This window comes from Desmodus rotundus, chromosome 5 (genome assembly GCF_022682495.2).
Source record: "Desmodus rotundus isolate HL8 chromosome 5, HLdesRot8A.1, whole genome shotgun sequence".
NCBI classification, from domain to species: Eukaryota; Metazoa; Chordata; class Mammalia; order Chiroptera; family Phyllostomidae; genus Desmodus; species Desmodus rotundus.
This window is the reverse complement of record NC_071391.1, coordinates 99,246,600-99,267,123: the sequence shown is the minus strand read 5'-3', so window position 1 is coordinate 99,267,123 and position 20,524 is coordinate 99,246,600. Positions and strand designations below refer to the sequence as shown.

The 20,524-nt window shown below is 46.0% G+C and overlaps 1 protein-coding gene across 3 annotated transcripts in view; it reads left to right on the top strand.

Annotated features, from left to right (window-relative positions):
- UXS1 (UDP-glucuronate decarboxylase 1) overlaps nt 1-20,524 on the top strand; it is a 106,613-nt gene that overhangs the window by 70,221 nt on the left and 15,868 nt on the right. For all 3 annotated transcript variants that reach the window (XM_024571788.3, XM_024571787.4, XM_053924230.2), the window contains 3 exons: nt 7,450-7,554; nt 11,591-11,650; nt 14,275-14,396. In XM_024571788.3, coding sequence (XP_024427556.1) covers nt 7,450-7,554; nt 11,591-11,650; nt 14,275-14,396 — 287 coding nt within the window. The remainder of the gene's footprint in view (nt 1-7,449; nt 7,555-11,590; nt 11,651-14,274; nt 14,397-20,524) is intronic.

The window sequence follows — 20,524 nt, the reverse complement described above, 5'->3', positions numbered from 1 at the left end:
GTGAGGTAGGCCATTATCCTCATTTTATAGGTGGGGAAACCAGCTTGGCGCTCTGTTCCCTACCTTTACCCAGCTGAGGAAGTCCTGTGAAAGGCCAAGAGGCGTGGACACTAAGAGAGGGAATGGGAGAGGTTGGGCCGTTCACACCCAGCCACCCAGAAGTCAGAGAAAGGTGGGATGAAATGGTGTTTGCCAAGCACATTGACTCCATGTTTATGCAGACATTTGAGGAGTGCTGCTCTGGTTAGAATACTGTTAAATTATAGTTTAGGAATTTCTTTCTCACTGTCAGTATATGTTGCAAATACGATCATGACATGCAGAGGCTGCAGTTCTCAGAAATCCTCTGTTGAACTTGAAGCCACGGGGACGGGGAGTTCCTGCAGTGCAGCTCAGGCACTATGGATGCTCTCTGGCCCTGATGCTATCGTGGTGAGCCCCTCAGTACTTGGGGGAGATTCAGGGGAGGGGAGGGTGGCTGCCAGCCTGCAGGAAATGGGCAAGTGGTAATTTTCCATCCTAGGGCTGAGCCAGACCTCTGTGTGTGCTGTCTTCCTTTTGCAGTGAGTCAGTATTATTTGATATGAAATCAAGGTGAAATCTCACTCTTACTTTCTTGTGCCAAGAGGAATTTGGTCTTTACACTTTGCAAAGGTCTGAATCTTTTAAAACCTTGTTTTCCATAAATACTGGTGTTAGAGCACGTGGGTTAGGCCATCCGTTCTATGTTGCCGAGTGACATTTTGTAGTTTTTATGTCTAGCCTCTGACTCACACTGTAGAAAAAAGAAATGTGTAGCAAGTGTCTTTAATGGGATTTTACCATATTCTAAAACATGCATGTTCACAGAATGAGCTGACCCTGTGTTTTATTTTTTCCAAAAACTCCTTTCCAGGGTGCAGATTCTTAATTGGCACCTTCTCAGTTCAGCAGAGTGTGGCTCTGGTCCAGGGAGAAGGTTTATGCAGCCTACACTAAGAACTATAGTAACAAAAGAAATCAAGGGCAGATGTAAACATTTAGTGGGTTTTTATGTGCATTTTCCCTTTGGTAGGACATAACTTCTTTATGGACTCCGAACAATAATTTTGAGTTATCTCAAGAGTTTGAGTTTAATAGTTTTTTTCCCCCTTGGCATTTATGTATCATTTATGTGGATTTCAGGGACAGTGAAGTTCATAATGAAAGTGTATAGGAAATTCACTGCAGCTAGGCAGGTTGGGTATTTTGGATGCATTGTAGGGCCAGGCATACCTCAGCTCTCCCACCCCTCATCCATCCATCTCCCAACATAAAAATACCATGCCTGCGTTGCTGTTGCCAGGAATGCTGCTTGGAACTTATTTAAGGAAATACTGTGAAAAAAGAAAACACTGGTTTGCTTTACTGTTGAATGGTTATTATTTGAGCTCTTCTAGGCTCATTTCTTAAGGCTTCTATTTTTCTAGCTGTGATTACAACACAGGACCCTTGTAATTGTAACGGGGCTGGGGTGAGGGGGTCACTTGGCAGTCAGCACCCAGAGGCACAAGTCCAGCAACTGAGTGAGCCTCCCTTTCTCCTTTTTTCTTCCTCTCTCCACCCCCCACGTAGAGTTTCGAATGCCATTCTCATTTTTGGTATACTTTGAACTAAGCAGTTGACATGTTTGAGGGCTTTTTTTTTTTTTCTGGGCAGTAAGGGTTTTTGCTGCTCTGTTATTAATATTACTTAGTATTTTCATAGCACTTCTTATTGTGGATCATTTATGCTTGTTCTACAGTTTCTCCCCTACTCTCTTCTTCATAATTCCTTACCAGATTAATTAGTCAACGGATTCTGGTATCAGGTCCTGTTTAGACCAGGAACTGGAGTTAACACTGTTGATGTTATGTGCAGAATACATACTCATAGGAAAGGAGGGCTGTTGAAAACACTGATTTTCATAGGGTTTTCAGGTTCCTAAATAGGATGCTTTGGTGTTGCTATTATATAAATAAACATCACAAAGTAGTTTTATAGGGTATACTTTAGCCTTTTCAGGCTGAGTGAATGGGAGGGGCAGTTGGGCTAAATTGTCCAGTGGTGAAAAAAACAACAAACCAGATGCATAGCCTATTGGGTGGGGAAAAAAAAATTTATGGCTCCTCTCTTCACTCAGCTAACTTATTTCACATTGGTCCCAAGCAGGCCAGGGCTAAAGCACCATGTAGCAGCATTTGTTTTCAGTCTCAGATTTCCAGCCCGCCTAGACATTCTGCCACATTAGATCTGCCCAGGAATCTGCATTCATGTGTGCGTCTGGGTAATGGCGGGGCTGCCTTCCCTGCAGAGAGCAGGCTGGGAGGTGATCATAAGGAAGAAAAGGACTTGCTTCTCCTGCTCCATGGGCTTTTATCATCTAGTGAAGATTTGTATGAAGCACTCGACAAAGCATACTGAAATAATATTAACTAGCTCACAGGCCGCCAGCAGTGAAGGTGACTTTCTGGGTACCAGGAAGGCTTCCCACATAAAGTGATGTCTGAATTGAGGCAGAAGAGAGCCTGAGGCGGGGTACAGGTTATGAATGTTCAGTCTCTATGTTTGACTCAGGGAATTAGACTCTCCAGGCACCCTTTTTTCTTGTAGTCTTTAATGCAGTGTCTTTCACTGCATGTGTTGTCGCCTCAAGGTAAAATTAGTGCTGAATAGTTGGTGCTGTAAGGTCACAACCCATGTACTTTGATTTACACTGGCTGTGGAGAGCATTTGGAGGCCCCATCTTCCAGCAGAAATGCCAGTGCTGGGCGGACCAGGTGGGAAGCCAGCTCAAATACAGTTAGGTGTGCTTGAGTGTGCTGTCTGGTGTAGCTCTCAGCTCTGAAGATCTGTCCAAGTTTATTCTGCTTGGAATCTGGTACAGTCGTCTAGAGCAGCAGCGGGTGTGATGTGAGAGGAAATGTGATGGTCGTCTCCTTACACCAGCGGACCTTCAGCTTTGAAAAAAGCAGGTGTGTTGCCCTGACCGGTGTGGCTCAGTTGGATGGGCATCGTCCCACAAAGAGGAATGTCACTGTTTCGATTCCCCGTCAGGGTGCATGCCTGGGTTGTGGGTTTGGTCCCTGGTTGGGTCACATACAAGAGGCAACTGCTCGATGTCTCTCTCATCAATGTTTCTTTTCCTCTCTTTTTCCTCCCTTCCCCTCTCTAAAAATAAATAAATAAAGTCTTCAAAAAATAAAAATAAAAAAGCAGGTGTATGAGAACTAATCCTTGCCCTTATGGTCATATTTGTAAGCTAGAGAAGATAAAACAGCCTAACAGTGACAGGATTTTGTGAGAACAATCTTGTCAACTTGTTTTCATAATAAAATTTTTGTTTGCTTTTGGTTTTTAGCTGTTTATCAACTCAGAAAAACTGGGAGTTAGCAGTCACGGGAGTTTCCTCTTACTTAGATCCCTTCAGTGAATTTGCATATTGACAGACCTTAAAGGGTTTTGTGTGTTTTTAGTGTTTTTGAAGAAAAATTATTCTTTCAGTACCAGGGGTTCTAATTTTAAGCTAACCCAGTCGTTTTCAAACGTGGCGTTTAAACACCCATGTGTATAGATATCCAGGGTCGCTCTGCCTGGAGTGTCTTTGTCAGGATGCCAGGGGCCCAGGTATTCGGAAACTTCACCTGGCAAGTGATATAGAGCAAGGACTGATGGAGAATCTAGAGTGATTTGCATTGGTTCAGGAGCCTAATTTTGACCCCTTATATTCCCAGGGCTGAGAAAGGGAGGAGAACAGACATGTAAATTAAACTCTTCATTTTGACTTCAGCTTCGGTAATAAAGGTTTTACCCATTTCTACTAATACTTGTTTTTAATCTGCTTTTGCCATTCTTAAGTATCTTTGTTTTTTACCATCCTAACCATTTTTTCCTTTTAATTCTCACTCAAGGATATGTTCTTATTAATTTTGGAGAGAGAGAGGAAGAGGGGGGAGAGAGAGACATTGATTGGTTGCCTCCTGTACATGCCCTGACCAGGGATGGAACTGGCAACCTAGCTATGTGCCCTGACAGAATGGAACCAATAACCTTCTGGTGTATGGGATGATACTCCAACCAACTGAGCCACCCAGCCAAGGCGTACCTTTACCATTCTATTGTTTGACTCTATGAACTTGTCTGCTTGGCACCTCATCGTGTAAGTGGATTCCCACAGTATTTGTGTATTTGTGACTGGCTTATTTCACTTAGAGTAATGTCTTCAAAGATTATCCATGTTGTAGCATGTGACAGGGTTTTCTTTCTTTCTTTCTTTTTTTTAAGATTTATTTATTTATTTATTTATTTAAGAAAGGGGAAGGGAGGAGAAAGAGAGGGAGAGAAACATCAATGTATGGTTGCCTCGGGAGCACCCCCTACTGGGGACCTGGCCCACAACCCAGATATGTTTCCCTGACTGGGAATCGAACCAGGGACCCTTTGGTTTGCAGGCCAATGCTCAAACCACTGAGCCACACCAGCCAGAGCAGGATTTTCTTTTTAATGCTGAATACTATTCCATTCTATGTGTATACCATCTTTGTTTATCCGTTCATCTGTTGATGGACATGGGTTGCTTCTTGGCTATTTTGAACAGTACTGCTGTGAACATGAGTGTGCATATGTGTCTTCAAGACTGTGCTTTCAGTTCTCTTTGTTTATCTAGAAGTAGACTTTCTGATCGTACATTAATTCCATTTTTAATATTTTGGGCAACTGTCATACTGTTTTCCATAGTGGAAAACATTTTACATTCCCACTGACAGTGCACAAAGTTTCCAGTTTCTCTATATCTTCTCCAACACTTGTTATTTTATGTTACTTTTTTAATAGTAGCCTAAGGAGTATGAGGTGATGATACCTCCTTATGATTTGGATTTGCATTTCTCTGATGATTAGTGACATAGAGCATCTTTTCATAAGCTTTTTGGCCAGTTGTATGTCATCTTTGGAGAAATGTTTATTGAGGTGCTTTGCCATTTTTTAATTGGGTTGATTTTGTTCTTTGATATTGGCATACAGTTTTTAAGTTTGGTGGTGTCCCACTTGTTTATGTTTACTTTCGTGTCCTTTGTTTTTGGTGTCATATCCAAGAAACCTTTGCCAAATCATCAATGTCAAGGTTAGATTTTCTTTGTGTTTTCCTCTAGGAGTTTTATTGTTTTGGATCTTACATTTATGTCTTTAATCCATTTGAATTAGTTTTTGTTTATGGTGTGTAGCAAGATAAGGGTACAACTTTATTCTTTGGCTTGTAGGTATCTGGTTTTCCCTGCACCACTTGTTAATCCTCTCTCCTTTCTCCATTGAGTGACTTGGTGCCCTTGTTGACGATCACTTGACCATACACCAAAAGATTTATTTCTGGGTTTTCTATTCTGTTGGTTTATAAGTCTCTTTATGCAAGTACCACACTGTTTTGATTTCTGATGCTTTGTAATTTGTTTTGAAATGAGGAAACATGAGTCCTGCAACTTTGTTCTTTTTAAAATAAGATTGTTTTGATTGTTCAGGTTTCCTTGAGATTTAATATGAATTTTAGGGTGAAATTTTTTTGTTTCTGAAAAAAATGTTGGGATTTGGATAGGGATGGTTCTTGTGTAGTAGTATTTTTCAAACAGGAAAACCTTTTCTAAAAATCATCTCAGGTTTTTGGAATAGTCTTGGCAAACAAAGAAGCCTCACCAATACCCAGAATATGGGATCCATAATCTTTCACCTGTTACTCCTTGTCTTCCTTGACACACAGTCCTGGTGTAGGGAAAAAACCAGTTACTGGGTAATTACATGAGTGCGCAATACCTAGAATTCCTTTCCACAAATACTGTCTCTGTGGAACCATCCAGCGCCCCCTGTCCCCTGGTTTGGTGGCTCATGGTCACGCAGTCTCTCAGACACCCTCAGGCTTGGAAGACTGAGCTCACAGCCTGGAATAGTGCACTCTGATGTGGAGCCAGCACTTTTGCCCCTTGTCTGAGGATAAGAGATTGTCATCTCATTTGCACTCTGGGATGGGGGAGCATGTCAAGAAACAGCCCTAGATCCTTGAAGATACTACAGTGATTCCCATGTTTCCCTGGAGACGACAGGAGATTTTCAGGGGGACAGGTGGTGTGTGGGTGTGGGTGGGGAGCTTGGGCATTTTTTGGTGGGAAGGGTTGTTTTCTGAGAAAGTTGTATCAGAAAATTCATCATGGGGGCTATTTTTTGAGTTTGTTTGTTTCACTGTTTCCTCCAAAGAGAGCCCTGCTCCCTGGTTGGGAAGTGCGTGGGAGGCCAGGGGGAACCAAGAGGCGCGGGTCATGGAGGAATCCCGGTAGGTGCCCTTGTATGGGGCTGAAGCTGTGTTCTAGGGAGGCTTCCCTGTGGCGGTGGTGTTTCAGGTCCCCCATTCCTTGGCTCTCTGGTGATGGTGCTCATGTTTTCTTTGACCTCAATAGCGAAAGTGGGATGGCATGGCTGTCTGCCTGGAGGGGTGGCTTCCCTCCTCGATGCTGGCTCATCACTGCCCTTTCACAGGGAGACGCGGTGCTCAAGGGCCTCTCTGCTGTGTGCCAGGTGTTGTCTGACCCTGGAGAGCGAGGGTTGTGGGTGGTGATGTTAAAGTGATGCCTGTGTGTGAGGGAAGGTGTGTGGAATTGTTTTGCCATTCATCTCTTTGAAAGTAACCCTCTGTCATTTCAGGGTCTGGTTTTATGTGTACTGGACACATGAAATCAAACCGAAAGGCTATATTCTCCCATACATTTGTGCCTTTGCTTTTATGTCATGTTTGTTTTATGTAACTGGTAGATTTTTAATTAAACTGACATTTACTTTAGAGCAGTGATTTTAAACTGGTGTGCTACAAGAATTTTTAAAACATGTAATACCTGACTGTTCAGTCAGGGGCACTGACCTCTTTTCCCTTAGGTTGTCAAATGAAAGAATGACAGCAGCCAACACAGCAATAGCTGTCTGGTGTAAATAAATCAAAATTATAACTATTGTTTTGTCAGATTGACAAAAAATATAACATTTTTTGGTGTGGCACAGAATTTTAGTAATTAGTTTGTGTGTGCCGTGAGATGAAAGAGGTGGGCAGTTGCTGCTTTAGATGTTCACGTGTTGATGCTGTGTCTGGAAACCCAGTTTTCCTTCTGCTTTGACCGCGTTACGTGGGGCAGGCCTTCTCAGAAAACAGTCAACTGGGTAATCAGATGGGCCCTCATTAGAGGAGAACCGGCCCAAATAATTGGGCCAGCACATATTTTGTTTTGGATAATTAGACTTCCTATTTTTTGTTTAAAATTCTTCTAATGGCAAATGTAAATTATGTTCTACAAAGAATATTAAAGTAAAATTTTGGTGCACGATACACCAACACCTTTATTAAACAGTCTGAACTCAGGCATTCAGAATTATTTTGGTGTTTTTCTTGGAAATAACATACTTCCATTGTGTCTCCCTTAGTTGACCAAATATACCATCTGGCCTCTCCAGCCTCCCCTCCAAATTACATGTACAACCCCATCAAGACGCTAAAGACCAATACGATCGGGACACTAAATATGCTGGGTAAGTTGTCCTTTCTTTATTCTGTAGCTGTTGTTGGGAATACTGTAGACGACTCTGAGTGTAGGTCCTTGGCTGTGCTGTGGGAGTTTGACTGTGGTCTTTACACCCCTCCCTCAACCCCACCTGGGCTGTGCCAGTATGACTTTGTTTGCCATCAGAATTGGTCATGGGGAAGATGGTCATTGTCCTAACCAGTCTGCGTTGCCCAGTTCATTCCCCTGGGATGACCACCTGTGCTTCCAGTTGACAACCCATCCTCCTTCCACTTTCCCCTCTGACACGTGGAGCGCATGGCTCCCTGCTAGAAAGGGGTGATGGGGGCTCTGATCTGAGATGGGGTGGAGAGGACTGAACACACACTCACACATACCATGGATACACACACACACACACACACACTCAGCAACACTTACACCACACACACACCACAGACACACACCACACTCAGACACAGCACACACACCACACACAGACACATACACTACACACACACTGCACTCAGACACACGTATGCCACAGACACACACACCACATGTAAAGACACATACCATGAGCACACACAGGTAGGTGTTTCAGGAGTGCTCCTGAAAGGACTTGGAAGAAAACTGTCCTGTGGGGTTGTTGAAACCTGTAGTACTTGGCTCCAGACAGAACTGCAGGATTCACCTTAGACGTGCAGGATGAGAGCGAGCCCATTAAAGGTGGCCACGTGTGTGTGTTCCCAAATGACGTGCTGTGCATAACATGCACATCTTGATGCTTGAAATCAGAGTCAAGCTCAAGCTTGTCACAGGTTCCAAATACACTGGGGGTTTTGATTAGTTACAAAGTGGGAGAAAGGAACCACTTTATAAAATGTGAAGTAAAAATGGATTTAGCTATAATAACATTTAAAACAGGTTCTACAAATGGATTTGGGAAAGATAGCACTGTCGGGGGGCTTTAACGCAGCCCCCCGATCCGCCATGGATGAAGAATAAGTCTACCAAGACATGATCTGCTTGGGGAGGAGAGGTGGCCGATCTCTCCAAGGAGAAGGGCCCAGAGTCTTTCCCTCCATGGGCTTTTATTAGGTTCATTCGCATAGGAATGCAGATAAAGCTCATCAATCATTGTCAGGCAGTAAGGGTTAAACAATACATGATTTACAGAGAACTTTGAGGGCTTATTCTGAGTTACAGCCAATTAGTTAGAGGGCCATAAAACTTTAGGCACCAGACTCATCTCAGGTCTGGACTCTTACCTTTTAAACAGAGGGTACAAATGAAGTAAGTTTCCCAGGAATGTATGTATTTTCTTAGGCCTGATTCCCCAGGGAATCTGCCCCTCCCAGCACAGGACTGCACCGCCCTCTGTTATCGATTCAGGCTTAAGTCAGGCAAGGGAAGTAAGGCAGCCAAGAGATTAGGAGACTTCTTGCAGACAGAATGAGGACTCAGGCTATTTCAAAGCCGAGGGGCGAGGGTCCATCACCCCCTTTTTCCACAGCCTCCCGAGTCCTTCCCTGCGGGCCTCTTCCGTGATCAAGCCTGTCTTAGGTTGATCCTCCCCTGAGGATTCTTACCTGTCATTGGCTAACTGGTCAGGCTCAGGGCCAAGCAGGGTGAAGTGGGCAGAGATGGCTCACCTGCCAGGGAGATAAGCTTTGTCTCCTTAGTGGCTTATGGTCCCAACTCTGACTCAGCCTTAACCTTGGGGGTTTACAGCCTCTGAAACCAGGCAGGGCGGTTCCCAACATAGCACTAAGTTTTAATTTGACTGAAACATTAGACAAGGGTCTGAAAAGGCATCTGAAGGTTGGTTTTCAAGTTTCCTAAACTAGACATTTTGGGGAATCAAGCTCTGCGTGAATGTTTTTGCGTGAAACTTTGTCATAGTCTCGAATGGGTACTTGTCCTTGTCTGTGTTGTGACTCCTACCCTGGTCACCAGACCGAAGAGAATGCTCTACCCCCGCTTTGGCTTAGAGACAAGCTGTGTGACAGGCTGCTCCCCATTTTTGCCATGACAAGTGTCTTCCCCTTCCTCACACTCTCTGTCTACCCAACCCTCCTTTGTACCAGAACTAGACACAATAGAGGAAGAGCCACTAAGCACATGGTGTTTAAAAAGGTATCATTTATTCTCCCAGTTCAGGAGATGCAATCAGTGTGCTCAAGGCACTGTGCAGTCATTGTGGAGGGGGTCCGGGTGGGGACTACACTCAGGCTCCTCTGCCAGGGAACTGGGCATCTCCAGGGAGACAGTATGTGGGCACAGGCATCAGTGGAGTGCTGTTGGAGTTCAAGGTGCAGTGGCTGTTGGGCTAGGGTTGAACCCTGAGTGAGGTTGGACCTGGAGGTCTTGAAGGAATAACGTGGACGGAGGCTGGTGAGGGACAGCTGCTAGGCCAGAAAGAGACCCACAGGGACTCTGTTTTCTGCACTGAGAGGAGCTGTCGCTTGTCGTTTCGCACTTGAGAGAAGATGACCTAAGTGTCGCCTGGCTCCTTCCTGGTGGGCCCTTCTCTCTCTGTGGTTTTACTGCCTCTGTGTTCCTGAGCTTGGCTTCTTCAGGATGCAGCCTCTTTGTCCAGTCTCTGCAGAGACACCTGGGCACTGAAGCAGCACTCATGTGCTGCCCTGGCTTCGACCCTCTGGTGAAAGGAGTTGTTCTCTGTCTTCAGTGCATCCGTGTTGGTGTCCTCATTGTGATCCTGAACTATAGTTTTGCAAGTTTGTTCCATTGGGGGAACTAGATAAAGGGTACATGGGCTCTCTCTGTGTTCTTTCAACTTCATTTGAATGTACAATTCAAATTAAAATTTTAATTAAAAAGACCTCAGGATCCTTCACTTGAAGCTACTACCAGTGTGTCTGTGCAGTGATGGGGTGTAGTGAGCCACCCAGCAGACTCTGCACGGTGGGCTGGAGTGGAGGAGGTAGGCCTGTGGGGTGGGGAGCCTGCGAGTAAGTTCCACATGGTACTGCATTCTTTCTGCCATTTTCTTCCTTGCCCCCACGGTGGCATTTTCACAGGTTATCTCCAAATCCTTACCTTTTAGCCACTCTCTTCCCTTGTTCTCAGCGTGCGTCTTCCTGGCGCCCCCAGGTGCCCCTACATACTCATACCCCTGGCCTCCTCACTCTAGGACCCTTCTGTCTTGCCCAGCCTCCCCAGAAGTGGCTGTAGGTTGTGCATGCTCACCTACCCTCTCCCTGCTTGCAGCAGTTAACGGGCCCATGTGCAATGCTGGGTGCTGGGGGAGCAGCCAGAGGGCCCTCGGAGTCTGTGTGTTTGTGCACGGGGCTCTGTGGTGGAGTGCATTTGGGAAGCGCTGGGTTAAGTGAGGGGCGGTGGAGTTCTTTTGTACAGGGCTTCTCGAGCCTCTGATGACTTCCCATACATTGGGACTTGACTTGCCAGACTTACATGACCACCGTAGATAGTGATGTTCTAGTCCGTTCTACATGTGAAGGTGGATGCAGGAAAGTGTTCAGAGAAGGCTGGCAGAATGTGGTGCGTTGCTGTGGAGAAGGTGCTATTTAAGCTAAACCTGGGAGGGGGCAGGAGGACGGGGGCGGAGGTGCCCAGACTTGGAGACTGGCTCTGACACAGTCAGAAGATGCCAGGCATGTGTCGTGGAAGTGGCAGGTAGGCCATTCTGGGGGGAATAGCAGAAGTTAAGGTGCGAAGGGTCTTGCTTTGTGCCACCTAGGGTGAGGCTTACCTCATAGAATACTGGGTGATACGTTGGGGCAAAGGAATCTTTGTGAAACTCCTCAAATCACACCTTATCAAACAGATTCTACGTTTGGCCCTGTTTACAATTATAAGTGTCTAACTAACTACTGTGCCTCTGAGGGTTCATTTGTGTTTTACTGTGTGTTTGTTTTTATTTCCAAAATAGATGTAATGAGTGGATACCTGAGGATACATGGTTGATCAGATACCATTAATATTAAAAAAAATTGCTGAAATTGGCTACAAAAATGTGCATGTGTATTTTTTTCTCTTTTCCTTGATGATGCTCTTAACCATGTTCCTGCTTTCTGTAGGGCTGGCAAAGCGAGTCGGTGCTCGTCTGCTCCTGGCTTCCACCTCAGAGGTGTATGGAGGTAAGTGGCTAGGGCTCCCTCTGGACAGTTTTCATCCTGTCTTAGGTGAGGATGGAATCAAAACCAAGTCCAGAATTTTATTTCTGAGAAGGCCCAGCCTACTTTTTTATCCCGGGGCACAGCAGCAAAGGGCTGCCCATCTCACCATCGTGGTCTGTAGGCTCCCGCCTCTCCGCTGAAGAGTACCCTGGGAGGACTTGCTGTTCACGATTCCACAGATGTGCTTTTGCCACTCTGCTCCGAAAGTACTCCAGAAATCACATTCTTTAGGGATTCTTTGCCAGTTTAGCTGCTGCATGTTATTCTTCACTGTAAACAGTGCGTGTCCTGAGCTGAACCACCAGGAGCTTGGGGTTGGTCTTGAAGCTTGCTTGGTGAAGGGATTTGTGCTGATGCGTCACTGTTGTAGAGCCATTTCTGGAAGAATCTACCATGTATGGTAGTGCCAGAAAACTCAAGGGCCTGTTCTGCCAACCCGCCGCACTCCAGCACCCTCTATAGGGAGTGGGATGAGGGCTGCTGTGTTCCGTTCACGTGGATTTGCACTTGGCCTCAGACCAACTGGGTGCAGGGTGCTGGAACACTGCCTAGAGGATGTAGCGGGAGCCAGGCTCTGCCCTGCTGGAACTTCTCGACCTCACACACTTTAAGGGACAGTAGACATGGGGGGCGAAGGGCAGCATGGGAAGAGATGCATTTTTATTAAAGGGAACTGAATGAAAAAAGTCAAAGAAATGGAAATTCCACTACTTGCAGTTATGGTCTTTGTAATCCCTGTGAAAAGGTAGAGCACCGTCCACTTCTTTGAAACCCCAGGCAGTTAGAAGGGTGGAAATGTCCACATTCCTGTTCCTTATTCACCCTGTTCCTCTAGGAACAGGTTGAGTGGACGCTGGGACTCTCCCCTCCCTGTTCCTTCCACATCAGGACTCTGTGGAGGATCACGAGTCCCCCACTTGCACTGGGTGGTTCCTCATTGCTCCCTCTGTTGGGCTTCGTGTGTCACAGGAGTAGTGTCGTCAAAGTCTGACGGCTGTCCCTTTAAAATGCCTCAGATGCACAGGTGTTCGTGTTCTCTGTCCAGGAGGGCACAGTGACCTCTCCTCCACACCCAGGCTTTCTCCCCCGACCCAGTTTATTATCTGCATGTTCGGCAATAGTTCGTGTTCTTCGGGGTCTTAAATAATTTGAGGGCCTAACTCAGGATTCAGCTGGTGCTCTGCTCCGACGTGTCATAACCACTGTAAACTGGCGTTTTGTGGAGTGCGCGCTTGGTCTGTCAGCCAAGCAAAATGCTCAACACGGGAGCCTGATTAGAAAGCAGCTGCGACTCTAGCCTTTTACTTTTGTGATTGTGAAGTGATTTTGTGAGGGAACTTTTAAAGCTGTATCCTGAACCTCAGGCGTCCTGGGCATTTCATCCCAGATAGTGCCTGTCGGAGGGTGCATGGGTGTGCCCAGCCTTCTTCTTGTCATCATTTGCCAAATTTATGATCATCTCTTTGATCATCTCTTGGAGTCTGCTTGTCCAACCCTTGTGAAAAATCCTAGGAAAGGTCTGATGTCAGTCACCTGTTACATCTGTGTTAATTGACGTCATTGGTTTTCTTCTCTTCAAGAGGATTTGCCTTACCTTTCTCTCACCATGCAGTAAGCATGCGCATCCTCTTAGGGCAGTTTTAAGCCTCACAGCAGATAGAAAGGTCCGCACCTGCACTGTGCTCTGCCGCCCTCAGGAAGAGGTGCTAGATGGCCAGCTGAGGCACCCGTCCGCTCACACCCCTCCCTATGCGGGTTGTACCCACAAGCCGAAGCCAAACTTCTGCTACAAGATGCGCAAGAAGTTAATTTGTAACATAGGTTCGTGTACCTTGTCCAGATGTTTTGGCAGAGATTTACACATTTTATACCATGGTTGTATAAAATTCCTGGTGTACTAGATAAATTAGTTATTAATTCACATTCCAAAAATGTACTTGTGTTAAAGAATTTGTTACTGGGTTTTCTTAAGTAGCCACTCCCCTGGTACATCTTAAAGTGTGATTGAGTTACACACCAGAAAGTCAGGAATTGGGAAATAGAAATGTGTGCTATGGGAGCAGTCATGTGCCATTGGATGGTCCCGGCGACACTGGACCAGGACTCCGGGGTGTGTCTTTGAGGTGCTGAGGTTTGTTCTGGTGATGGCACATGTAAGTCATTTTCCACAGAGATGCTCTTAAATACTTTTCAATAAATACATGCTTTGTTTTTATTACATATTTTATAAATGTAAAATTAACCCACATATCTCTTCACATAGATTATATTTAATTTTAATTATGGTTTGTATAGTAATTTGAAAGTTAAGGAAAATTTAGGGGAGAGAGGGAAGACTTAACTTCGAGAGCCTTTGACTTTTTAATTGTTTCCCTGTCGAATGCGATATTACCCTGAGAGGTAAGAGCAGCATATCCCACTGGACTGTGAACATTGCAGTTCTCTAGATGCAGGTCTTTTCATGTGCAGAGTTTATCCTGGTCTTCCCACATCTCCCTTTTGTATTGTAAATACTGTGTTCATCATGCACATGAACTTGAAACAAAGGAAGGATGAAAACACTGTCTCATTTCTCCCTCTCATAGATCCTGAAGTCCACCCTCAGAGTGAGGATTACTGGGGCCATGTGAATCCGATAGGCCCCCGAGCCTGCTACGACGAAGGCAAACGAGTTGCAGAGACCATGTGCTACGCCTACATGAAGCAGGTATCGATCCAAGTGTGTGAGCCTGTGCCAGACAGTGTCAGTGTCGCCGGATATAAAGCATAACGGAGTGAAAGCCATGATTAGCTGCCAGGCTGGTGCTGGGGAAGGAAGCCCAGACTCCCACTGTCTTATATTAATGGTATCAGCGACAGCTTTCTTTATGTGTCTCCTTTTTTTTTTTTTTAGATTTTGTTTATTTATTTTTAGAGAGAGGAGGAGGGAGAGAGAAAGAGCGGGAGAGAAGCATCAGTGTGTGGTTGCCTCTTGCATGGTCCTCACTGGGAACCTGGCCCACAACCCAGGCATGTGCCCAGACTGGGAATTGAACTGATGATCCTTTGGTTCACAGGCCAGCACTCAATCCCCTGAGCCACACCAGGCAGGGCCATGTGTCTCCTTGTTTAAAAAGTGATTTCCAGGGGACAGATTCTTAGGTACAGCATACTATTGCACAGCCAGGAACCGTACGCTGCTGTATTGTCTAATTGCCCACCAGTAGTTAAGTGCCTTTGTTTTCCCAAATCTTCCAAATTAGTGGACTTTTTCTTTAAACTACCAGTTATCTAATAGGTATAAAAATGAATTTATTATTGCTTTTATTTGGACCTCCTTAGGAATTGCTATTTACTATTCTTGCCTGCTTTCCCAGTCACTCATGGCTTTACAAGTGACTTTTCCCACAGTTAGTTTTGTGCCACAGATTTGCTCACTCACGTGCTTTAACAGAAGAGCCCACAGACTGAGAGGTGGAATATCTGGGTTCCCTCCCTGGCTCTGTTGCTGCCTTGTCCTCAGTGATGTGACCTGACCTCCTTGGTCCCTCAGTTCTTGTCTCTGACAGGGCTTCAGTGCACTGTCCTGTCTGCCTCAGGTCTGCGTGGGAGCAGATGACACATACAGACAGGGCCCTTGAGGGGCCAGGTAAGAGGCTGGCTAGTCCGTCCATTTCATGGTGACCGTCCTGTTGTGCTTGGACCAGTGCTCTGGGCCCTCGTGGACATGCCCTTTATTAGAGGGAGGGGCACACGGACAAGATGGATTACTGACAGATGTGTGGTGGGCTGTGCTCTCAGGGCTTAAAGAGGAATGGGCAGCGCCGTTGGTGCTCGGGCAGTGAGGGTCATCAGCAAGGAGCTGCAGCAGGACCTTGTCACCTTACAGTTCTATGTGTGCAGCCTTTCAGGACAGTGCTTTTCGGCAGTGACACGATTCGTGCCATCTGCAGACCAGTGGGGAGAAATGCCTAGAAAGAAGGATGAGTCGGGTGGGATACTCTGTCTTTGACATGTTTTTGATTAATTACTTAATAACCTAAATTATTTCTTATACATAATGACACATCCACTTTTATGTATAAATCATTGTTTTATTTCTCCCATATGGTATGTGGATATGTTTTACTCTGAATAAACCTAGTATATAAGGATTGAGAATATGAACTAGCTAGAGGTAGGAATAATGTTTTTATAGTTCTTCTCTATAAAGGGATTGTCTTCTGAGTTTCTCTTAATGAAATATGCTAACTTATTCAAAATAGAGTTTTATTTCCAAGAAAAAAGTTCTGTGGCACATAATGCATTTTAGAGACCTGAACATAAAGAGAAGCTTCCTTTAGTTTTCTTTCAGGCGATGAAGTGAGATGGGAGTGGGGGTCAAAGGGCATAGTATCTTTCATGAATGCTTTGAACTTGTCAGAGAGGAAGTAAACTGTGGCGTCTGTGTGCACTTGGATGTGGTGGATTCATGAATGTGGGGACTTCTGTGGTGCGCTGTGGCCAGTGCGCGGTGTGTGTCTGAGCTCACGGCCTGGCAGCAGTCTGCCACTCGGACCTGTGACCTGCGCCGGGCACAAGTGCGCCCCCATTCGTAAAACCGCAGGCTGGCAGAGCAGACACAGAACACTGACACATCAGCTAGTCCAGTGGCCTTAAAAGTATGGCATTTTATTTATTTTATTTTCTGGCATTGGAATACTTAAAAAAATAAAATAGTTGGTATGTACCTTATATTTTAGTTTTAAAAAAATAACTCAGCCAGCAGTTAAAACAAGTCAAATGTTCTGTGGATAGGACTCACACCCTGGGGGTCAAGACCTCTGTGGCTGGGACCTGCCCAGCTCTGACGCTTGCTTGCCAGGCACCCGCGTTCCATGTCTACTTGCCCTCCTAGAAATTGACAGAGTGATACTCGTGCCCTCCTGGCCTCAAAGCGAGTGTAGCCTGCTGTGTAGCCAGCACTCAGGCCCAATGGTTATGATTACAGCTGTTGAGAGAGATTGCTAGGCAGATGCATGCCCTGACTTTGTGCGGCCTTCCCCCTCTGCTACCTCCGAGGGGGAATGAGAACATTTTAGCATCTCAAGAGGCTCGCTCAGCAAAGTGAGCTCTGCGTTCTCTTGTGGCCTCGGTTCTATCCCCAGGTGGGGAGCAGATCCCATCAAGAAATATTTATGAGAGGCCTCATGGGAAATGCATGGTTCTGCCTCAGGGCTGCATAGCTCTATTGCTTTAGGCAGGTGCATGTGACTCAGGGCATGAGGAAGACTAAGGAAGTGTCGCAGAATAGGGCCTGCCCGACCTGGGAGCACTCCCTGTTAGTTCTCTGTCTCGGCCCTGTAAGTAAATAAGCCCTGCTGTCTCTTTCAGGACAGGCCGTCTGCACAGTGGGGCTCCTGGTTAGCACCCGGTCTCCCTGGGCACTGCTTCTCTGTCCCACCCCCCGCACCTCCCGTCAGTGAAGTCAGTGACTACAATCATACTGCGGCTTTCAGTGGCTTGAGACAATGCTGTCCAAGGAATGGCCACATTTTAAGAGAACTTCAGAGGCAGAGCCACTTAATTCCTGCTGGTAGCATTTCAGTCCTTTGGGAGGGAGGAAGCCATGTCCCATCGTTGTACTGCCTCTCAAACCCCTCACCCCTCCTGGCTGTGACGAATGAGGAAAAGAGGCGTTCTGAGGCCAGCTTACCTGTCTGGGGTTGTTTATTAACTGTAGTCTAGTCACTGTTTCCAAAGCCTGGTCATTAATGTGATCCTAAAGTGAACCCAATGGAAACGTTTCTGAGATACTGTACACAGGCTCACCATTATGCAAGATTTAGTGTAATCAGGGACTGAGGTCAAAGTTCATGAGGTTTATAACCATCACCTGGGGATAGGAATGGTGACTGATTCCTGTAATGGAGGCAGATGGATATTATTGTCCCCACTCCAAAGGCTGGGGTCTTAAGTCAGAAAACGCAAGTGACTTCCCCAGGAATATGCAGCTAGTGAGTGACAGGTTCTCGAAGCTGGCCCTCCAGGCACCTAGCCTCCCATCCCCCGTGCTGCCCCAGTGCCTGTCATGTGTACTCCATGTCCTGCTTCCCCGTGAGCCTGAAGTGCCCGCCCGTGTGGCGTTTTGAGCATCCTTCCTCTCTTAAGTTTCCACTGCTTTGATGCCGATGTGACTCACACTTGAAGGAGTTATGCTGGTCCTTGACAAGGACCTGTTGGTGCTTGGAGGCATAAGCGAATGAGCCATGGTTCCCTGTGTGGAACAAAACCACAAACACAAAGTGAAACCCAGCTGTGCTTAAGAGTGACTCAGCTGTCCTGCCATGTGTGTGCAGAGGCCCCGCTGCGCCTTGCCAGGGTGGGAAGAGATGCCCCGTGTGGTGGGCAGCCTAGGACTCTGTCCCTGGCACATGGTGCTGAATGGGAGTCAGCAGTTTGTGTTGCTCACTGGTCCTTCAGAGGAGGGTCTCCCTCAAAATAGGTATGGTGACCTGGTGGGTACTTCTGGGTTTGTGTCCTGGGAAGCAGAGTTTGGGTCACTGGCCCTTTCCTCTAAGATATGGGTGGGTGTTCACCAGCCCACTGCCATGGGCAGTGGGTACCTGCTGACTGCCTGCCATCTAGCACAGGGCCACTGCAGAATCCCAGGGGCTGAGAGTCAGGTGGCTGATGGACCATGCATGCTGCATTGTTACCTTTGTGTCCTGATGTTACGTAGGAAGAGCCAGTGCATGAGAGAGCACGGTTCTGAATTGAGGGAGCCTTGGTGTATATTGATTTGATGGGGAGGGTGAGGCTTAATATGGAGGTAGTCTTGTTGGTGTAAACTGGGCTCGAGAGCCAGAGTTCTTGGCACAGTGTTGTGGCTCTCTCTCTGCGGCTGCACCTGTCCCGAGACCTTGTCCTGTGTCTCCTAAGGTGGTGACCCAAATGGGAAAATCAGAACAAGCAGGCTCATTTATGGGCTGGCCAGGTAGTGTCTGCAGAACTCATCTTCTAATGCGGCCGTGCTCCGGACTGTTGTGCCTGAGGAAAGGGGAGGTCAGGATGGCAGAAGCGTTAGCTTTGTTGCAACCCTCACAAGCCCATTGATCTTCCTTCTGCCCGGGAGGCGGATTGATTGAAAATGTGCCAACGTTTTTTTTGATTCTTCCTAGAATAAAGCTGTATTTATCCACTTCTGATTCTTTCTTCATCTTAACAATGAAATACAAGTGGATACTTTTGAATTATTTTCTATTGAGATCAACATCTCTGTCCTTCCCTCCTTCCTTCCTTCCCCCATTTTTTAAAATATTCTCCGTTAAGTAGAGAAAATGGCTGATTGCAAATTCCTGGACCGAGTATGACAGCTCATATCTTAATCCTAAGAATCTGAAAAATCACGTGAAACTATTACCGTGTATTGCTGGGAAGAGTTAGCAAAAACATAGTGCTTTGTTTTCTAACGGTTACCTTTGTGCTGGGGCTGGTATTGCCAACCTCTCCCTCTTTCAGCACACCAGGGACAGAGGTGAGGCTGCTGGTGGGCAGCGGTGGCCAACTGGGAGACTCCTGCCTCCTTGAGGCCTAATGTGGGCCCTTGGGACACTGCAGCTAATCGCTTTTAACTCACTGTACTGGGGGCGGAATTCTGTGCATGAGCCCAGTTAGCTAAGGGTCCATTTGATTCCCAGCTTGTGCCAGATCGCCAGATCTGCGGTGGGAAAATAAGAGACGAGGAGAGAAGGGAAGGGCAAGACAGAGAAAAACTGTTTCAACTAGTAGTGACAACAGCAGCTAATATGGATCACCACTGGGCTTGTGCTAAGGGTAATAGAGGCCTGATTTTTATAACATTGTGCTAAGGGAAGTGCTGTTCCTCTCCCAATTTTACTGTGACTCAGAGAGGGTTAAGTGGCAGGCTGCTTAAGCGGTGGAGCTGGGTGTCACATGAGCCCAGGTTCTCACGCCACCATCCTGCCTGCTTCAGATGCCCAGAAATATATGTCGGTAGCTTGATGGGTCCAACAGATTAGAAGCACATGTGCTGGGAAAGTCCACTAATTCAGAGTTTGTGATAAAACATTTCTCTTTTGGCCTTGGCCAGTGTGGCTCATCAGTTGGTTGGAGCATCGTCCCATACACCAAAAGATTGCGGGTTAGGTCCTCAGTCAAGGCGTATGGAAGAGGCAACGAATCAATGGTTCTCTCCTTCTCCCTTCGTTTCTTCCCCTCTCAAGTCAGTTAGCATGTCCTGGGGTGAGGATTTAAAAAAAATTAAATTTTGTATCCACAAAAAAGCAGTCTGTGAAATTAATAATTAATAAGATAGTTTAAAGAAGTCTTTTAGGGTTTAAAAAATATTTTCCTGATTATATACTTAAAAATAAGCATTTCCTGATTGCAAAAGTAATACATGTTTATTGTAATAAAAATAGAAACTTCTAAAAAAATACGCAGAAGAAAACTAACGTCTGTAATCCCGCTGCATGGAGAGAGTTTTACACTGTGCTGGTGCGTCTTCCCGGCCGCTCAGCCAACAGCCCGTTCTGGGTGCCAGATTGTCTTAGTTTGTGGGCGCAACAGCCAGGGCTGTAGGCAGAGTGTAGCTCTTTAAGAATGTTTATCTGTTCCTCCTTCCCAAGATAAAGTGCTCCTTTTTCTTCAAATCAGCTAGTAAACCCTCATATTTAAATCTCTATTAGTGATACATTTGCAAAAAAAAATGTGAAACAATTGATAAAGGAATGAACACAGCATGATCCCATTTGAAAAACATGGATACTTACTGGGAAAAAACGTCTGTAAACATGCTAGTGTTGTACAGGTTCCACCAGAGTGTTCGTGCTGGCGACCTTTTGGTAGTGAGAG